The sequence below is a fragment of the Lactuca saligna genome, chromosome 8, assembly GCF_052625555.1.
Source record: "Lactuca saligna cultivar CGN05327 chromosome 8, ASM5262555v1, whole genome shotgun sequence".
In the NCBI taxonomy this organism is placed as follows: Eukaryota; Viridiplantae; Streptophyta; class Magnoliopsida; order Asterales; family Asteraceae; genus Lactuca; species Lactuca saligna.
Window position 1 is genome coordinate 93,595,459 of NC_136424.1, and position 17,871 is coordinate 93,613,329.

General features: G+C 41.8%; 1 protein-coding gene across 1 annotated transcript; it reads right to left on the reverse strand.

The window, feature by feature from the left end:
* Positions 1-4,921: 4,921 nt before the first annotated feature.
* LOC145009909 (uncharacterized) lies at positions 4,922-5,503 on the reverse strand. Its single transcript, XM_078968528.1, has 2 exons — positions 5,397-5,503; positions 4,922-5,297 (listed from the first exon to the last, which is right to left on the reverse strand). Exons 1-2 carry the CDS (start codon positions 5,501-5,503, stop codon positions 4,922-4,924), a joined length of 483 nt encoding a protein of 160 aa, XP_078824654.1.
* Between the last annotated feature and the right edge of the window lie 12,368 nt (positions 5,504-17,871).

Below are 17,871 nucleotides of genomic sequence, written 5' to 3' on the forward strand. Positions count from 1 at the left end.
TTGGTCAACTTTGGCCTGGAGAGACAAGAACTCTTTTCGGGTTACCGCATTCTTCTTCTTCTTCTTCTTTGGTTTGGAGGTGGAGTGGTGGGAGCCACTTGACTCTTCACCTTCATCAAACATCATTAAATCATCATCCGAAGGATAGGGTTTGTTTACCTCTTGAATGTCTTCATCATCTAAACCGAAAGTGGGAGCAGAGCTGATTTCGATCTCAGGTCCTTCATCTTGAGAAGCTTCAAAAATTGGAGTAGGAGGAACTTTGGATGCTTGTTGGGTAGCTGCATTTGCTTGTTGTTGTTGAATAGATACAACCATTTGATCCATCCAACCTTGAAATTTGAGGATGGTGGCTACGGTATTGGCATTGCTGATAGCATTTGCCCAATACTTGGTAACGGCTTGGAGTTCTTGTTCTTTCTGTTGTTGTTGTTTGATTTGTTGATCTTTACGGGCTTGGAAGGCCCTTTTAAAAGCTTCATACTTCTTGATCTCAGCTTTGGTAGTTGGTTGATAACGGCTCCAAGAGTCATTAGAGTCACCACCGTAAATTCCTTGAGTTCGCACCAAGGTGTCCCTTGGGTTCACGGATCCTTGCACATTAGTTCTCAATGTGCTTAAACCACCTAAAATAGATGTAAGCAGAGTAGGATTTCCTGAGTGTCCTTGGTCTCCTTGACCCGTTGTCAAGTTTGGCCTCAGCTCAGTTCTGGCATGGGCAGAAGAAGTGCCCTAGATTGGGAATGTGTTTGCAGTGTTTGGGTGATAGATAGAAGGATGGAGTTTAACTCCTCAGCAGAAAAGAAATGCAGTCTGGAAGCCCTGGAGACCTTAGGGCAAGAACCAGTATCATCGCTTTGGGGTGATATTGGTGGGGTGTCTCCACGATGTGATGAAACATGCTCACTTGATGAGCTTGAGTGGAATTCGATGGCGTCACTTAATTAGTTTCTGGGAACCCCAAGGACTACCGGAGCCTATTGAGAGGCTGCGGTATCAGACCGGTCACGCATTGGCCTTGTGGTAGTGGTTTTTCTCTTTTTGAGAATGGCGATAGGTTGCGTATCCTCACCGGAGTCACTATCAGATACAACGAAAGTTTTTGACTTACACATCTTGGTGGGTGCGGTTGCCTTGGGAGCATTCTTCTTGGGAGTTGGAGGTGTTTTCTTTGAGGCTAACTGTTTTCTTCTTCTAGAAACATTGGAAAGAGTGGTAGAGGAAGGGATTGCGGTACCTTTAGGAGCAACAACTGCAGATGGAAGAGGCGCGGTAGAAGGGTATGGGTCAATACCCTTCGTAGCCTCTATGTGGTCAGAGACATCAGCAGTCTCAAGACCAAGTGTTGTAAGAATGTAGGTTGGTAGTCTGCGGATAGGTCCAAATGGATTTTGATCAGATGAGGGAGAGTACCTTTTAATGTCTTTGGTGATGAAGAAGTTGATGTCATCTCCCATGCTGATACCTGCATCCGAATGAAGATCCAAGATGCACAAGGACCAAAACCTAGCAAAGGTGAGCTCAGTTGGCTTCTCCTTAGGACTTTCCTTGGGAATGTACTGAAGGAAATCATCCCAAAGGATTTGACTGTAGTTGACATCGTGGCCAGTGAAAATGCTCCATACAAGTTCCAGCAGTTTTAGACCCATATTATCTATGCCTCCAGTTCTTCCGGAGACACTGAGGATGACATAGTGGCACACGTATTTCCACACCGCAAGCAGTCGGTTCTTCTTGAATTCGCCGATGCCTTTGATCTTCTTTTGGTATCCCATCTGATAGAGAGCAGATGTGATATCGGCCATTGATGGAGTTAAAAACATGATGGATCGGTGAATCAAAAGATTAATGGCTTTGAGAAACTTCTCTTTTGACAGTATAACCAGTGAATCGTCAACAAGGTTGAGATGAACTTCTTGGAGGTTGTTGAGTGGTCGATATGCAGAAAAGGCGCATTTAAAGAGTGTAGATAATGGAACCGCGTCTGTGAAAGCATCGAATGGTCCATACAATGGATGATTCTTTAAGAACTTGATCATCAACTTGAGTGGGTCATTGTATGAAGAATGATCATCGAAGATTGCTCGGAAATTACTGGAAGCAATTGTGGGAAAGTCTGTGGGGTTGGAGCTTTGAGATCCAGAGGGCTTAGTTGGTTTCTTTGATACATTTGATTTCACCATTGTAGAAGATTGAAAGTGTCTGAGAATTAGAGAAGCTGTGATTGTGGTGAGTTTTTTTTTTAGGATTTGAGGGTTTGAGGGTTCTAAAAGCGTAAAGTGTTAATGGAGAAGACGAAGGGTTTATATAGGGGAGAGGATGAACTGTAAAAGGATTTTACCCTAGGTAAAAAAAATAAGACTAAGGGTCGTTTTGGTGGGAATCTCATGGATTAAGATTTAATCTTAACCACATAAAAATCGAAACGGTTTCTAAAATATTTTGAGGATTTTCTAAAAAGGGGTAGCATTTAATGAAAAGTCAGACGTGCGACATTACGTCTGGTAAACGTGTGGATAGGGAGTGGAGGTTGTAACTAATGGGACATTCTGGGTAGAGGAAAGGACATTTTGGGACGTGTTTATGGAAAACCAATCTTTTTTATCATCATACCTAATATAGGTCTGACACAAAAGTTTTTAAGAAAAAGAAAGATGACAGTTTCTCAAGGAATGTTTTTTTTTATTTAATGTTCTATTTAATGAAGAGTCATTAAATAGGACACTATGGTTTAATTTTTGAAAAGTTATATATATATATATATATATATATATATATATATATATATATATATATATATATATATATATGTGAGAAAGAGATGTTGCGGATGAACTTATCACTACGGATGGATCCTTTGCCATTGCGAATGATCACGGTAGGAGAAACTGAGAAGAGCACTTGAAAAAGAGATTAGTAATAACAAACAAAAGACCAATGAGAGGTAAGTATAATATATGGATGCGGTATACGACTGCAGTACACAGGATATCCCAAAGCCATTTATTATAAATATCTTTCATTTAGATACGCAATGGAGACCATGAATGGTTCGCGGTAGCTATAAATTCTGGAAGAATTAATGGTCCGGATTCATCATTCCTAACATTTGTAAGAATTCATTGAGTTTGGTAGAGTCAAGTGCCTTTGTAAACATATCAGCAATCTCTTCATGTGTAGGGACAAAGATGAGTTCGATGTTACCTTTCAGAATGTGGTCTTTGATGAAGTGATACCGAAGTTCAATATGCTTGGTCATTGAGTGATGGATAGGATTGTGAGAAATCGCTATGGCACTCTCAGAGTCGCAGTAGATTGGTATCCGCAGCATTCTATACTCGTAGTCCAACAGTTATGTTTTCATCCATAACACTTATGAGCAACAACTGGCAGCAGCCACATATTCAGCTTCTGCGGTTGACAATGACACACAACTTTGTTTTCTCGAAGACCAGCTGACTAATCTTCCACCCAAGAATTGACATCCACTAAAGGTGCTTTTCCTATCCAGCTTGCAACCAGCATGATCAGCATCAGTAAACGCTTGAAGACTAAAGTCATTGCCCGAAGGATACCATAGGCCAAGACACTTGCTTCTTTTTAGGTATCAAAGAATTTGTTTGGTTGCGGTCATGTGAGACATTTTTGGATCATCCTGATACCTTGCGCATACACCCGTTGCAAACACTATATCCGGTCGACTAGCAGTGAGATACATGAGAGACCCAATGAGGCCTCTATAGGTCTTGTGATCAACAGGTTCTCTGGAGGGGTCAACGGAGATTTTATAGCCGAATGCCATGGGTACCTTAGCTGAAGAGCAGTTATCCATTGAGTATTTTTTCAGTAGTTCAGAGGTATACTTTTCTTGATGGATGAAGATTCCTTGAGGAATCTGTTTAACTTGGATTCCTAGAAAGAAGTTAATCTATCTATTCATACTCATCTGAAATTTGTTGGTCATGAGCTTAGCAAAATGATCCACCATCCTCTAATCTGTGGATCCGAAGATGATATCATCCACATATATTTGTACAAGCATCAGGTGTTCACCCTTTGCTCTTCAAAATAAAGTGGGATCAATTACTCCTCTTTTAAATCCGGACGAGACAAGGAATTCAGAGTGAGTCTCGTACCACGCTCTTGGGCTTGCTTCAAGCCGTAGACTGCTTTTATTGAGTTTTTAGAAATAACAATGGTTTTTCTTCAATTGAGTTTATCTGTCTTCATCAGCAGTTGCTACTATACATATCTTTCCTTACCCATTGTTGTGGTTGTCTTCTTCTTCATCTATGGATGACCACACTTGATGATTTCTTTTCACTTGAGCAACATAAGCTTTTCCTTTTCCCTTTTCTTCCAATTCTTGAGCCATTTGAAGATAGAAGGCTCAATCTATCACAACATTTGGCTTACAGTATTTGGCAAAATGATTCTCTTTGTTGCACTTGTGACATATTATCACATAACTCTTGTCTTCAGAAGGTGTACCAGAGTCAGTAGAGTGAGACTACGGTGGTGCATCTATGGGTTGATTTAACTGAGACTGCGATTGAGGATGAGGATTCTTGGTAAAATGAGAGTTACTGTTTTGGAAGTTGAGGTTGAAAGGTGGTCAGGTGTATTGTTGGATTTTACGAAATGAAGGTGGTAATCTATTGAATTTTTGACTTACAAGGGCTATGGCATTCTGAAATTCTTCTTCATCATCATACTCTGAGTCTGCTTCATATGATTGCGGTAGAGAGTCATACGAGGTGGGATGTGTTTTAGATGATTGTGCTAACAGAGCAAGTGGACCCCCGAAGTCTGAACAGTCCTTGAGTATGGTGGACTCTTGAGCTTGTAATTCTCCATAGAGCTTATAGAGGGACAATGAGTGAATCTTCCTATCTCCTTCAACAATCATTTTGGTCGTTGTCTAATGTCTTCCCAAACCATTCAAGAGTTGAAGGTTTGTTTCATGATTGCTTCTTACAGTACCCGAATTGGATAGTTTAGTCACTATCAGGTTGAACCTTTTGAAAGAGTCTTTTAAGCTTTCACCCGCATTAGCTTTAAAGTTGTTGAACTCATTGAGTGCAGTAGTAAGCTTTTTGTCTTGATCTTGTTCGGTTCCCTCGTACAGATTCTTGAGCACATCCCATATTTCTTTTGTGAATTTGCAATTTATGATGATATCGAAGTTGTCAGGGGAAACTCCACACGATATCTCATAAAAGGCTATTGCATCGTTTTCCATTTTGTCAAGATCATCCTTGGTGGGATGGTTCATGACTGGTTGACCTCCTCCTAGTCTGACAGTGGCACTGTCGGTTTGAGTAGGTGTAAGAACTGGGACATGCGGTCCTTCTTCAACAGATCACCATACGTCTCTTCCAAGTCTTCTTAAGTACCTTTCCATTCTTTGTAACCAGTGATGATATTCATTTGCAACCAGTATTGGGGCTCGATTTGAACTACCAACACCGTTGGAAACATTCAACGAAAAATCTTGTGCCATTTTTTACGTAGAGCTTCAGTAGTATAGAAGGCGTTTTTGAAGAATCAGAGTTCCGATATTCAAAAAGCAACTACTATGGCTCTGATACCAATTGTTGAGAGAAAAACTTTAAGACACACTTGAGCAAAAGTTAGAACAAGTATTTTGCGGAATAGTTAATCTCAGAGGATCTATAAGCTGAACAATAATATTATCTTAGATTGTTAGAAGGTTAGATAGTTAGATGCAGAAAGTAAAGAAAAGTAAATGACAACGATTTGTTATATCAAGTATACACATAAGTTGATACATAACATCGAATGCATTCAAACCAATGTTAGTGAGTGAGATCAAACTTAGTGATTAAGTCACGAAGACTTGCTCCGAAGAGTGATTGTAATCTGCTATGTAATCAGTAAGTAATATGGTTGAGTAAGAAAGAGATAGAAAGGATAAATCCAGAGAAAGTATATTAGAGCGGGAAGATGTGTGTTTGATACAATGAGCATGATCTCTATTTATAGAGAAGTAAGAGTTACAACAAAAGTTCTCTATGAGTAGCCATGCAAGTTCTACTGGACAATAGAGATAAAAGTGATAAGACAATAAAGCCTAAGTACAAAAATCAAGACTGCGGTTCCTTAGACTTCGGTTGTGGATGGCTGAAGTAGAGAATCTGGGCTGCGGCTGCGGTGCTGACTGCGGTAGGGAGAAGTTCAAGAGGGTCACTTTAAATGATTCAAAAATTTCCCCCTAAGTGACCTCTTTAACTTCTGATCATTTATCAAGACGAAGGTATTTGATCAAGATCCACCATAACTTCCTTACATTCTCTAACTAGGTGATTCTCCTCATGATCTCAAACTTGACCTCTGCGGTAGTGAATTTGGATTTCTCTACTACAATGCAGCAGATGTCAAGTTGCTTCCTGGTGAGCCGATGTACGACACTTATGGGAATAAAATTTTTGACATTGTCGGTTTTCCTCTTAAAAATGATGCCAAGTTGTGGGAAGTTTGTTGCACCTAAAGATCTGTCAGCAAAGCCTTCGTTGGGCATCGGTGCAGGGTCGAGAGGTGGTAGATCAACCTTCTTGGAAATGATGGGATAGATATTCGCATCAATTTTAGCAAAGTCGTACATAGTTTCCATTAGGAAGTTGTTGGCCCGATCTAGTGCAATCTTCATTTTTGGATGTTTCTCAGCCTTGTTTTGAAATACTTTGGCTATAAGAAACACTTCCTCTGGGTTCATGTTGGGAAAATCTGCTTGAGTGCGAATATAGTAATGTCCCCATCGGGTTAGGGTGTATTGGAAGAACTCGGCCTTCATAAATCTCTGGACCTTGTAGTTCACCACTACTGATGGCCGGTCATTGGACCATATATGCTCTATGGGGGAGGCATGCTTGGCATAGAACTGCACAAGTATCTCAAACTCCATAGGTAATCTCTTGGCTTCGGGAAGGCTTTGGTCAAACTACTCAAATACCTTGAAGTATCTGGCATTGGGCGAGATGGGAACATCCCAGTAGCCATCCGGAGGAGGTTCTGTGTATGTGAGGTGGGGAATATAATCTTCATCTTGCAGCCTCCAGTGGGGATTGACCCAAGAATTGATATCCATAACCGTATCAAAGCCACTTAGCCTCCAAATTTCTTCAGCCAGTTTGGCTGACCTCCAGTCTTTTTTCTTTTGGGCTGTGGCAGGGGAATCAGTTGAGCTCGGAAAAGACATGTGTTCTGCAAGAAGTTTGATGTGTGGGTGAGTTTCAAGTTTTTCTGGAATATGGGGTGGAGAGTGATGGGATGGTTGTGGTGATGGGATTTTCTCTATGATGATGGGAGGACTATGATGTGGAGTTGTGTGACAACCCGATATTTCAACTCTTTGTAGTGACCTAAAAAGTCAAATATTGTAACCACTTTTGAGTTAATAAAATTAACTTTGATAATAAAATGTCCAAAAAGTTTCTATTTAAATTCTTCTATGTTTAAATGTCATTAAACCATGATAGTACGTAAAAAGAACGCCCAAATCCGTCTTCGTATATTGAAGTTATGATTTTTCTAAGTTCGGCTTAGCAACAAACAACTAAAAACTCGAATGGGAGATCGAGCGACTTTTGGCCGGAATGACCTAAACGAGAATCGAAGGTTTCGACAATGGTATTTCAGCGGTAAAAAGTCTGGCAAAAACCGACGTCAGATAAAGAAGTTATGAATTTTTAAAGAAATTCCTTAATCACGTCATTTTAATAAATAAATAATAAAAATAATTTCGGAATTTGCCAACGGGATCTAAATGAAAGTTGTAGATCGTAGTCTCACCTTCGCGGGGATATAAAGAACGTCGAAAAGGGAGTTCGTATGAAGGAGATATGAATTTTAGAAGTTGAATTAAAATAAATATAAAAATAATTATTTATTCTTGGTAATATCCGAAGGGGAGTCAGCAGATAGGGCCGATGTACGCGCCACGTACTCTCGTACGCCCCGCGTACTCGATTGAAGGGCCTCGGATCGTCCACGTCGCCCTATGCGAAGCTACCCGACCCGCCGTCCCATCCGACCCGCCCCATCCAAAATACGTAAGCGATGATGTCGCGTACGCGCTGCATACGCCAGTACACCCCGCGTACGCAGGCGGTTCAGCACCCCTATAAAAGGGATGCGAGGCTTTCCAAAATTTTTTCTCATTCTCTCTCTTTCTCACACGATCTTGCCTCGTTTTCCGTGCCCGTTCAAACCCGAAGCTCTGGTCTTTTTGCTCAAGTCTCGAGGGTCGATTTTACTACCGAGATTCCTGAGAATCCCGAGAAAAATCCGTTTCCCGAGACAAAACTCTGCCCGGTTTTCCATCTCGCTATCTTAAAACTTCCAAGTGAGTTCATACCCCTTTAAATCAACCTTTGAAATGATTTTAAATGTTTAAATACTTTATGGGGGGGGGGGGAATACAAGTTAAATACTTATAGTTATTGCATGGATCACATGTGATTGCATTAATCACATGTGATTAATAACTAGGAAACCAATGATTTTATCACTGTTCAAATTGTTTATCAAACTGTTTCACTTCAAAATGTTTTACAAACTCTTTTACTTATCAAATGCTTTTACTTAAACTTTGTTATACTACTTATAAATTGCATGCCCATATAGGTATAGATGTATAAATAATGTTTAAAGGGCTTAGGAAAGCCACCTGTCCTATTTCCTTTTCCTCGATTTGGATGTGGTCTGGTGGAATTCCGGGTGACCATCCGAAGGTCGTTTCCATATTAATTATATATCCAATATACGTCTATAGACATAAAGGTTCTTCCATATTCATACGTACTAGATCCACCATTAGTTAGTTACCATCGGGGTAACACAGAATCATACCATTACAAGGGCTAGATCAATGAGTCAGTTCATTCATGAGTCTATACTAGAAAGAGAACATATACAACTATACTAGAGAAAGAACATATACAACTATACTAGAACGAGAAACATTTCATTACATATATAAGAATACGATAACAATTGTGATCCACTGTATCGGAGCATGCCTTAAATGCCATGGCCCGAGTTGTAGCTAGAATTCTCTTGGAGGGAGAGCGTTGAGTTTGCATATAGATCTATACTGGATTGACTATCCTACACCTTGTTGCTAGCTACAGTCGGACCTGCAGTTCTGCGGGTGCCAAACGTCATTCCGTTATTACGACCGTTCTTTATGTCGTTGTTACCAGTCGATAGTATGGTGCAATTTATCACATGATACCTTAATATAAATCCGGTTTAAGGTAGTTAGTACAGCAGTAGTTCCTATAATACAGAACTACAGTACTACAATGATTTACCCATTACATTTTAGTGATAACCTCACTTAAACTTTAATGTACAAACTATATTTTGTTAAAAGATAGTTACACTTGGGAAATTACACACTTTTACATCAAACGAGCATACAAAACAGTTAAGCCTTGGTACAAGGCTACTTTAATAGAAAATATAGGTTTTTCTGAGAGATTCAAACTTTTACAAACATTTACATACAATTTACAACTTATACTTACGACAGGTTCAAACATTTTGATAACAAACATCGACACTAAAATACTTATGAACTCACCAGCTTAATGCTGATAAACTCTTTCAAAATAACTTGTATTCTCAGGTCATTAGTAGACAGGTACCGATGCCAGCTTTTGAGAAGAATGGGGCACATTCAATACTCATCATATTATTTTGATTCACATTATATTTTTGGTGTCTAAAACTGTACAGAACACGCTTGTATTAAAATTATATATTTAATGCAATGGATGATGTTGTTAACTTATTTACATTTACTGTGTTGTGATACTTTACATGACGTCCTCCGCCCCAGAACATTTCCGCCATTCTTTGTTTTGGGGTGTGACATATTGGTATCAGAGCATTGTTTATAGTGAAACAAGTATATCAACCCATAAAAGATATACTAAACTATAAACCCATTTGGGATTAAAACACTCTGACCAAGAGTCTATACTTTAAATACTAAAATATTTAATTAAGTATACTAGTCTGCATTCATACTAAAACCAGTGTCACAACGACAAGAACAAAAGTATTATGACTGTTAAATATCACAGGTAAGCTAGGGGATGTATGGTCAGTCCTGGGAATGGCATAGCCTGATCAACTATGCTGGTCCGAGGAGTGATTAGCATATGCCCTAGAATGGTTGTGATGTGTTAACAAGTCTAAAAACTTATCAACAATGCCACAAAAAGATCAGTAGAACTTAAACTTTAAATACTATAGGTGTATTTTGTACTACTAGTTACACGTATACAATATTCTTATACCTCTCTTCTCACATAGATTTAAATAACTGGATTCCATCACGGCGACCCGTACTTTCCAAATGAAGGCAATGTAGGAAGGCTCGAAGCAGAGTCTGACGATGAACACCAAATTCCGTTGGTTGATCATCAAGCTGAAGGCTTCACGGATGGATCAGACTCTGAGCCCGAAGTCAACAACCTACCTCCAGTAGGTCAACCCCCGAACAACACCCCTTGGCCAGCTTTTCCAGGTCCTACTCCCTTGTGGGAAAACAACTTGAATCGCTGGAGTGATGAACAGGGTCAACCCTTACCATACTTTGGGGACCGAAGCTTTTACAACGTCAGCGATGGTGGCTTTGTTGACCGAGCTCTGCCTGTCATAATCTGCAGAATAGCTCGAAATGTCGAGCAAGGTCGAGCAACCATCAACCGGGTCATGGAGATTGATGCCAACTCAGGTGTCAACACAGTCCGCATCCGACGTCTTGAAGAAGACATAGAATGGACCCGGAGAACCAATGAAACCCTACAGCAACATCTGGTTGCCTCTCAAGCAGAAGTCATGGAACTCCGAGCTCGTCAAACTGCTCATGAGCAACACCTTCAAGAGGTGGTCCGTCAAATGAGAGACCTCAAGGTTCTCCCAAGGAATACTCATCGCTGTTAGATGATGTCTAGTACATCATTATATTTTGGGTCAAGGGTTAGCCTTTAACATCTGTGCTCTAAGTAGCACTTATTTGTAAAATATTCCTAACTTTCAGTACTCTAATTAGGAATCTAAGAACTGCCAAGCTTTCCGTATGGTATGATGTAAGACCTACTGTTAGGTCAATTTTTCCTGAACTTATTTCATCAGTAATACCAGTATTATTGATATATATCTAATCTATGGGAAAATCTATACACTTGTGCTTTCCTACTAATATTTCTTATTGTGATTTCAAACACTCATTCAACTGTTGGGCTATGGTTAGTTAGTCTATGTGTCATTCTCACGTTGCTTACAAATTGATTCTTACCATTTTTCTTATCTTTATAAACTTATAGCTGAAAGATGCCTCCTCGCAAATCTCCCAGGAATAATCATGCACCACCACCTCCTCCGCCTCCGGTCATCGATACAGTAGCCCTGAATGCTGCCGTAGCTGCAGCAGTGGCAACTGCCATGGCTCAGTATCACTCTTCTGATGCCAGCCGAGGTGGAACCCCAGTGGAATCAATCCCGGTTGAAACCCCTGTGCGCTCGAGAGAGTGCTCATACAAGGATTTCACAAATTGCAAACCGAAGCCTTTTTACGGCACTGGCGGAGTCATTGCCCTCTCGCAATGGCTCGAGAGGACTGAATCAGTCTTCGAAATCTGTTCATGCCCTACGGCGAGTAAAGTCAAGTACGCCGCATGCACCTTAGAAGAAAAGGCCCTGACATGGTGGAACGACCATGCTAAGGCACTAACTCTCGTTGTAGCCAACGACATAGGCTGGGAAACAATGAAAGACCTCATGACTGAGGAATACTGCCCGAGGGGCGAGATCCAGAAATTGGAGCAGGAACTTTGGAACCTGACGATGAAGGGCACCAACGTGGTCGCTTATATTGCCCGTTACAGCGAGCCGGTGGCCCTCTGCCCCAATATGGTGCCCAGCGAGCCGGTGGCCCTCCGTGAACGATTGAAAGCCTCTAGAGACCGAAAGAAGAGCTACGCTGATAAACGAAGGAAACCTTTGTAATTTTAGGTGGGAGACCGAGTCCTTCTCAAAGTCTCACCCTGGAAGGGCCTGATACGCTTCGGCAAGCGTGGGAAGCTTAATCCAAGGTACATAGGGCCTTTCGAGATTCTCGCAAGAGTCGGCCCCGTAGCTTACAAACTCGATCTACCCGACGCACTTTGTAACGTACATTCTACATTCCACGTATCTAACTTGAAAAAGTGTCTATCCGACGAGACTCTCGTAATCCCACTCGACGAGATCGAGATGAACGAGAGCCTCAACTTTGTGGAAGAACCAGTAGAAATCATGGACCGAGAGGTCAAGCAAACAAAACAAAGTCGCATACCCATCGTGAAGGTTCGCTGGAACGCCAAGCGGGGACCTGAATTCACATGGGAACGCGAAGATCAGATGCAACGCAAGTACCAACATCTGTTTCCCTAATCCACATGTGTTTTCTTACTTTAAATTTCGAGACGAAATTCCCTCTAACGGGGGGATAATGTGACAACCCGATATTTCAACTCTTTGTAGTGACCTAAAAAGTCAAATATTATAACTAGTTTTGAGTTAATAAAATTAACTTTGATAATAAAATGTCCAAAAAGTTTCTATTTAAATTCTTCTATGTTTAAATGTCATTAAACCATGATAGTACGTAAAAAGAACGCCCAAATCCGACTTCGTATATTGAAGTTATGATTTTTCCAAGTTCGGCTTAGCAACAGACAACTAAAAACTCGAATCGGAGATCGAGCGACTTTTGGCCGGAATGACCTAAACGAGAATCGAAGGTCTCGACAATGGTATTTCAGCGGTAAAAAGTCTGGCAAAAACCGACGTCAGATAAAGAAGTTATGAATTTTAAAGAAATTCCTTAATCACGTCATTTTAATAAATAAATAATAAAAATAATTTCGGAATTTGCCAACGGAATCTAAATGGAAGTTGTAGATCGTAGTCTCACCTTCGCGGGGATATAAAGAACGTCGAAAAGGGAGTTCGTATGAAGGAGATATGAATTTTAGAAGTTTAATTAAAATAAATATAAAAATAATTATTTATTCTTGGTAATATCCGAAGGGGAGTCAGCAGATAGGGCCGATGTACGCGCCGCGTACTCTCGTACGCCCCGCGTACTCGAATGAAGGGCCTCGGATTGTCCACGTCGCCAAGCTTTCCGTATGGTATGATGTAAGACCTACTGTTAGGTCAATTTTCCCTGAACTTATTTCATCAGTAATACCAGTATTATTGATATATATCTAATCTATGGGAAAATTTTCCCTGTACTCGAGAGAGTGCTCATACAAGGATTTCACAAATTACAAACCGAAGCCTTTTTACGGCACCGGCGGAGTCATTGCCCTCTCGCAATGGCTCAAGAAGACTGAATCAGTCTTCGAAATTTGTTCATTACCTGCGGCGAGTAAAGTCAAGTACGCCGGATGCACCTTAGAAGGAAAGGCCCTGACATGGTGGAACGGCCATGCTAAGGCACTAACTCTCGTTGTAGCCAACGACATAAGCTGGGAAACAATGAAAGACCTCATGACTGAGGAATACTGCCCGAGGGGTGAGATCCAGAAATTGGAGCAGGAACTTTGGAACCTGACGATGAAGGGCACCAACGTGGTCGCTTATACTGCCCGATTCAGCGAGCCGGTGGCCCTCTGTCCCAATATGGTTCCCACCGAGGGGAAGAATATCGAGAGGTACATATGGGGGCTAGTGCCTCCGTATCAGGGAAATGTTCTAGTGTCAAACCCCGCTACCTTCGACAGTGCCAAACGATTGGGACAACGACTCATTGACCATGGAGTCAAAACCCCTGCAACCACAACCACCCTAGCCATCCCGGAACCCTCCAAACCCACTGATACTAAGCGGAAATTCTGGGATGAAAAGAAGAAGCAATAGGCTGCCAAAAAGCAGCAGATTGTGGCAATACATGCCGCAATAACCCCTGCTTCTGCTACTACTGCTCCGGTGGGTGGGTATGCTGGAAGTTCACCCAAGTGCAACAAATGCAACTACCACCACAACGGCCCCTGCCGTGAAATGCAGTGCTCTAACTGCAACAGGAAAGGACACACCGTCCGTTTCTGTAAGTTCCTGGCACGACCTATCAACCAAGACCCTGGCTCTGGCGCGAGCCCAACCTGCTATGGATGTGGCGAAGCAGGCCACTATAAGAGGGACTGCCCCAAAGCAAAGAATGCTGGTGGAGCGGGAAGGGTACTAGCTAAAGGCCACGGGGAAGCAGTTGCTGACCCGACAGTGGTGACTGGTACGTTCCTCCTCGATGACTCCTATGCATGCATTCTATTCGATAGTGGATCGGAGCGAAGCTTCGTTAACCATAAATTTGCTCGCATGCTTAATCAACCACCGCACGCACTCAAAGAACTATTCAAAGTAGAAATGGCTAATGGAAAAACTGAAAGTACAAGTAGCATATACTTAGGTTGTACCCTAACTCTAGATAACCATTCATTCCCAATCGACCTCATGCCAGTCTCAATAAAAAGTTTCGACGTTATCAATTGCATGGATTGGTTAAGCCTTCATCTCGCCGACATCATGTGCTACGAGAAAGTAGTCCGTCTAAACCTTCCGTCTAACGAAACTCTTATAGTCTACGGTGACAAACCCGGTGCAAGTCTTCGCATCATATCAAGTATTCAAGCACAGAAATATCTGTGTAAGGAATACCATGCATTCCTTGCTCACGTCATTGACACGAGCCTCGAAACGAAAGAACTAAAGAACATCCCTATAGTGAGCGACTTCCCCGACATTTTCCCAGAAGAACTACTCGGGTTACCTCCGCAACGACAGGTCGAGTTCAGAATCGACTTAGTCCCAGGAGCTACCCCAGTAGCCAAGTCGCCCTACCGCTTAGCACCAGCTGAGATGCAGGAACTCTCTGGTCAGCTTAACGAACTGCTCAGCAAGGGCTTTATAAGACCGAGTTTCTCACCATGGGAGCACCGGTCTTGTTCGTTAAGAAGAAAGACGGATCATTCCGTATGTGTATTGACTACAGAGAACTCAACAAACTGACTGTCAAGAATCGTTACCCTCTGCCTCGCATAGATGATCTATTCGACCAACTGCAAGGGGCGAACTATTTTTCTAAGATTGATCTGAGATCCGGATATCACCAGTTACGAGTGCTAGAGGAGGATGTGCCGAAGACAGCCTTCTGAACTCGTTACGGACATTAGGAGTTCGTGGTGATGCCATTCGGATTGACCAATGCGCCCACAGTCTTCATGGATCTGATGAATAGAGTATGCCGACCTTACTTGGATCAGTTCGTCATCATTTTCATTGACGACATCCTGATCTACTCCCGAAGTAAGAAAGAGCATGGCGATCACCTGCGACAAGTTCTAGAGACATTACGAAAAGAGAAGCTTTATGCGAAATTCTCGAAATGTGAATTTTGGATCCGGAGAGTCGAATTCTTATGACACGTGGTAAGCGAAGAGGGAATCCACGTGGACCCATCCAAAATTAAAGCCATTGAGAACTGTTCAGTACCTAAGACGCCTACAGAAATTCATCAATTTCTAGGTCTCGCTGGCTACTACCGCAGATTCATTCAGAACTTCTCTCGAATAGCGAAACCCCTTACAACCCTAACCTAGAAAGGCGTGGCCTTTGACTGGGAAGAGAAACAAGAAAGAGTGTTCCAAACACTCAAACGAGCCTTATGCACCGTACCAATACTATCCCTTCCCGAAGGAATAGAAGACTTCGTAGTCTATTGCGATGCATCGAATCAAGGGCTCGGATGTGTCCTGATGCAGCGAGGTAAGGTCATCGCCTACGCCTCGAGACAGTTGAAGACACACGAGGTTAACTACGCGACCCACGATCTTGAGCTAGGAGCAGTGGTGTTTGCTCTGAAGATCTGGAGACATTACTTGTATGGAACGAAGAGCACTATCTTTACCGACCACAAGAGTTTACAAAACATTTTCGATCAAAAGGAGCTCAACATGAGACAACGACGGTGGGTCGAGCTACTCAGTGATTACGAATGCGATATTCGTTATCATCCGGGTAAAGCCAACGTAGTAGCAAACGCCCTAAGTCGAAAGGAATATTCTGGTCGCAAAATCAAGTCATTGGCAATAACCATCCATTCGCACTTGTCAAAGCAAATTCAAGAGGCTCAACTTGAAACCATAAAACCTGAAAATGTGATGAATGAATCCCTTAGAGGAATGGACAAGAATTTAGAAGCCAAGGGTGACGGAGCCTTATATTTCATGAACCGGATCTGGACACCGAAACACGGTGGTTTCCGAGACTTGGTCATGACCGAGGCGCACAACACTCGGTATTTCGTCCACCCAGGTTCAGATAAGATGTATCTGGATCTTAAAAAGCTATACTGGTGGCCTAATATGAAAGTAGAGATTGCTACCTTCGTGAGTAAATGCCTTACTTGCGCAAAGGTTAAGGTCGAGTACCAGAAGCCCTCTGGTTTATTGCAACAACCAGAGATCCCGGAATGGAAGTGGGAGCGGATCACTATGGATTTCATAACCAAGTTGCCCAAGACAACGGGTGGACTTGACACCATATGGGTCATCGTTGATAGATTGACCAAGTCTGCACACTTCCTGCCTATCAAAGAAACCGACAAGATGGAGAAACTTACGAGAACATACATTAGGGAAATCGTACGGCTACATGGTGTACCTATGTCCATTATGTCCGATAGAGATAGTAGGTTTACCTCAAGATTTTGGCAATCACTACAACATTCCCTAGGAACAAGGCTAGACATGAGCACAGCCTACAATACTCAGACCGACGGACAGAGTGAAAGGACCATCCAAACTCTGGAAGATATGTTGCGAGCCTGCGTGATTGATTTTGGGAAGGCATGGTGTCACACCCCGAAAACCGAAGGCGGAAAAATTTCCGGGGTTGACTCCACATAGAGTATCAAATCCAATGTACATAGTAAGTAAGGTAAATCAACCATTACATTACATATATGAAAGATTTACATTTGTTTCAAAAGCATAAGTTATACAAGTGATACATAGTATATATGAGCAATACAAAAATGAGTCTTCGGAAAACTCCGTCTTCACACAAAAGGATCTTCGGGTACCTGTCTAACTCGGACCTGAGAATACAAGCGGTTTGAAAATCAGCATAAAGCTGGTGAGTTCATAAGCGTTTAGTTTTTCTGAAAATGTACAAGTTCCTTTGTTTTCCTGAAAAGTAATTATCCAAGAAAAGCCCATATTTTCTTATGTAAAGTTAGTTTCCCAATCCGAAAGTAAAGTAAACGATGTTTAATTAAAACATGATTGTTCTTGTGAAATGTAATTCAATCGTTTAACTTATTACACTTCTCTAATTTCGTACTACTATTACTCAGGAAGAACCCCATGTTCTCCTGACTGTGTGTATGTGAACTATTACTAGTTTCTGACTATGTTCGGTGTCCTTCCCAGGAAAACCCCATGTTTTCCCTGACTGTGTATATGTCTTTACGGTTCTGGTTATGTTCAGTGTTCTCCCCAGGAAAACCCCATGTTTCCCTGACGGTGTGTGTGTATCTTTACTGGTTCTGGTTATGTTCAATGTTCTCCCCAGGAAAACCCCATGCTTTCCTGACTGTGTGTATATCTTTACCGGTTTTGTTTATGTTCAGTGTTCTTCCCAGGAAAACCCCATGTTTCCCTGACTGTGTGTGTGTCTTTACTGGTTATGGTTATGTTCAGTGTTCTTCCCAGGAAAACCCCATGTTTTCCTGACTGTGTGTGTATCTGTAATCCCTAAACGTACATTAGCTTTACTACGTACATAAAG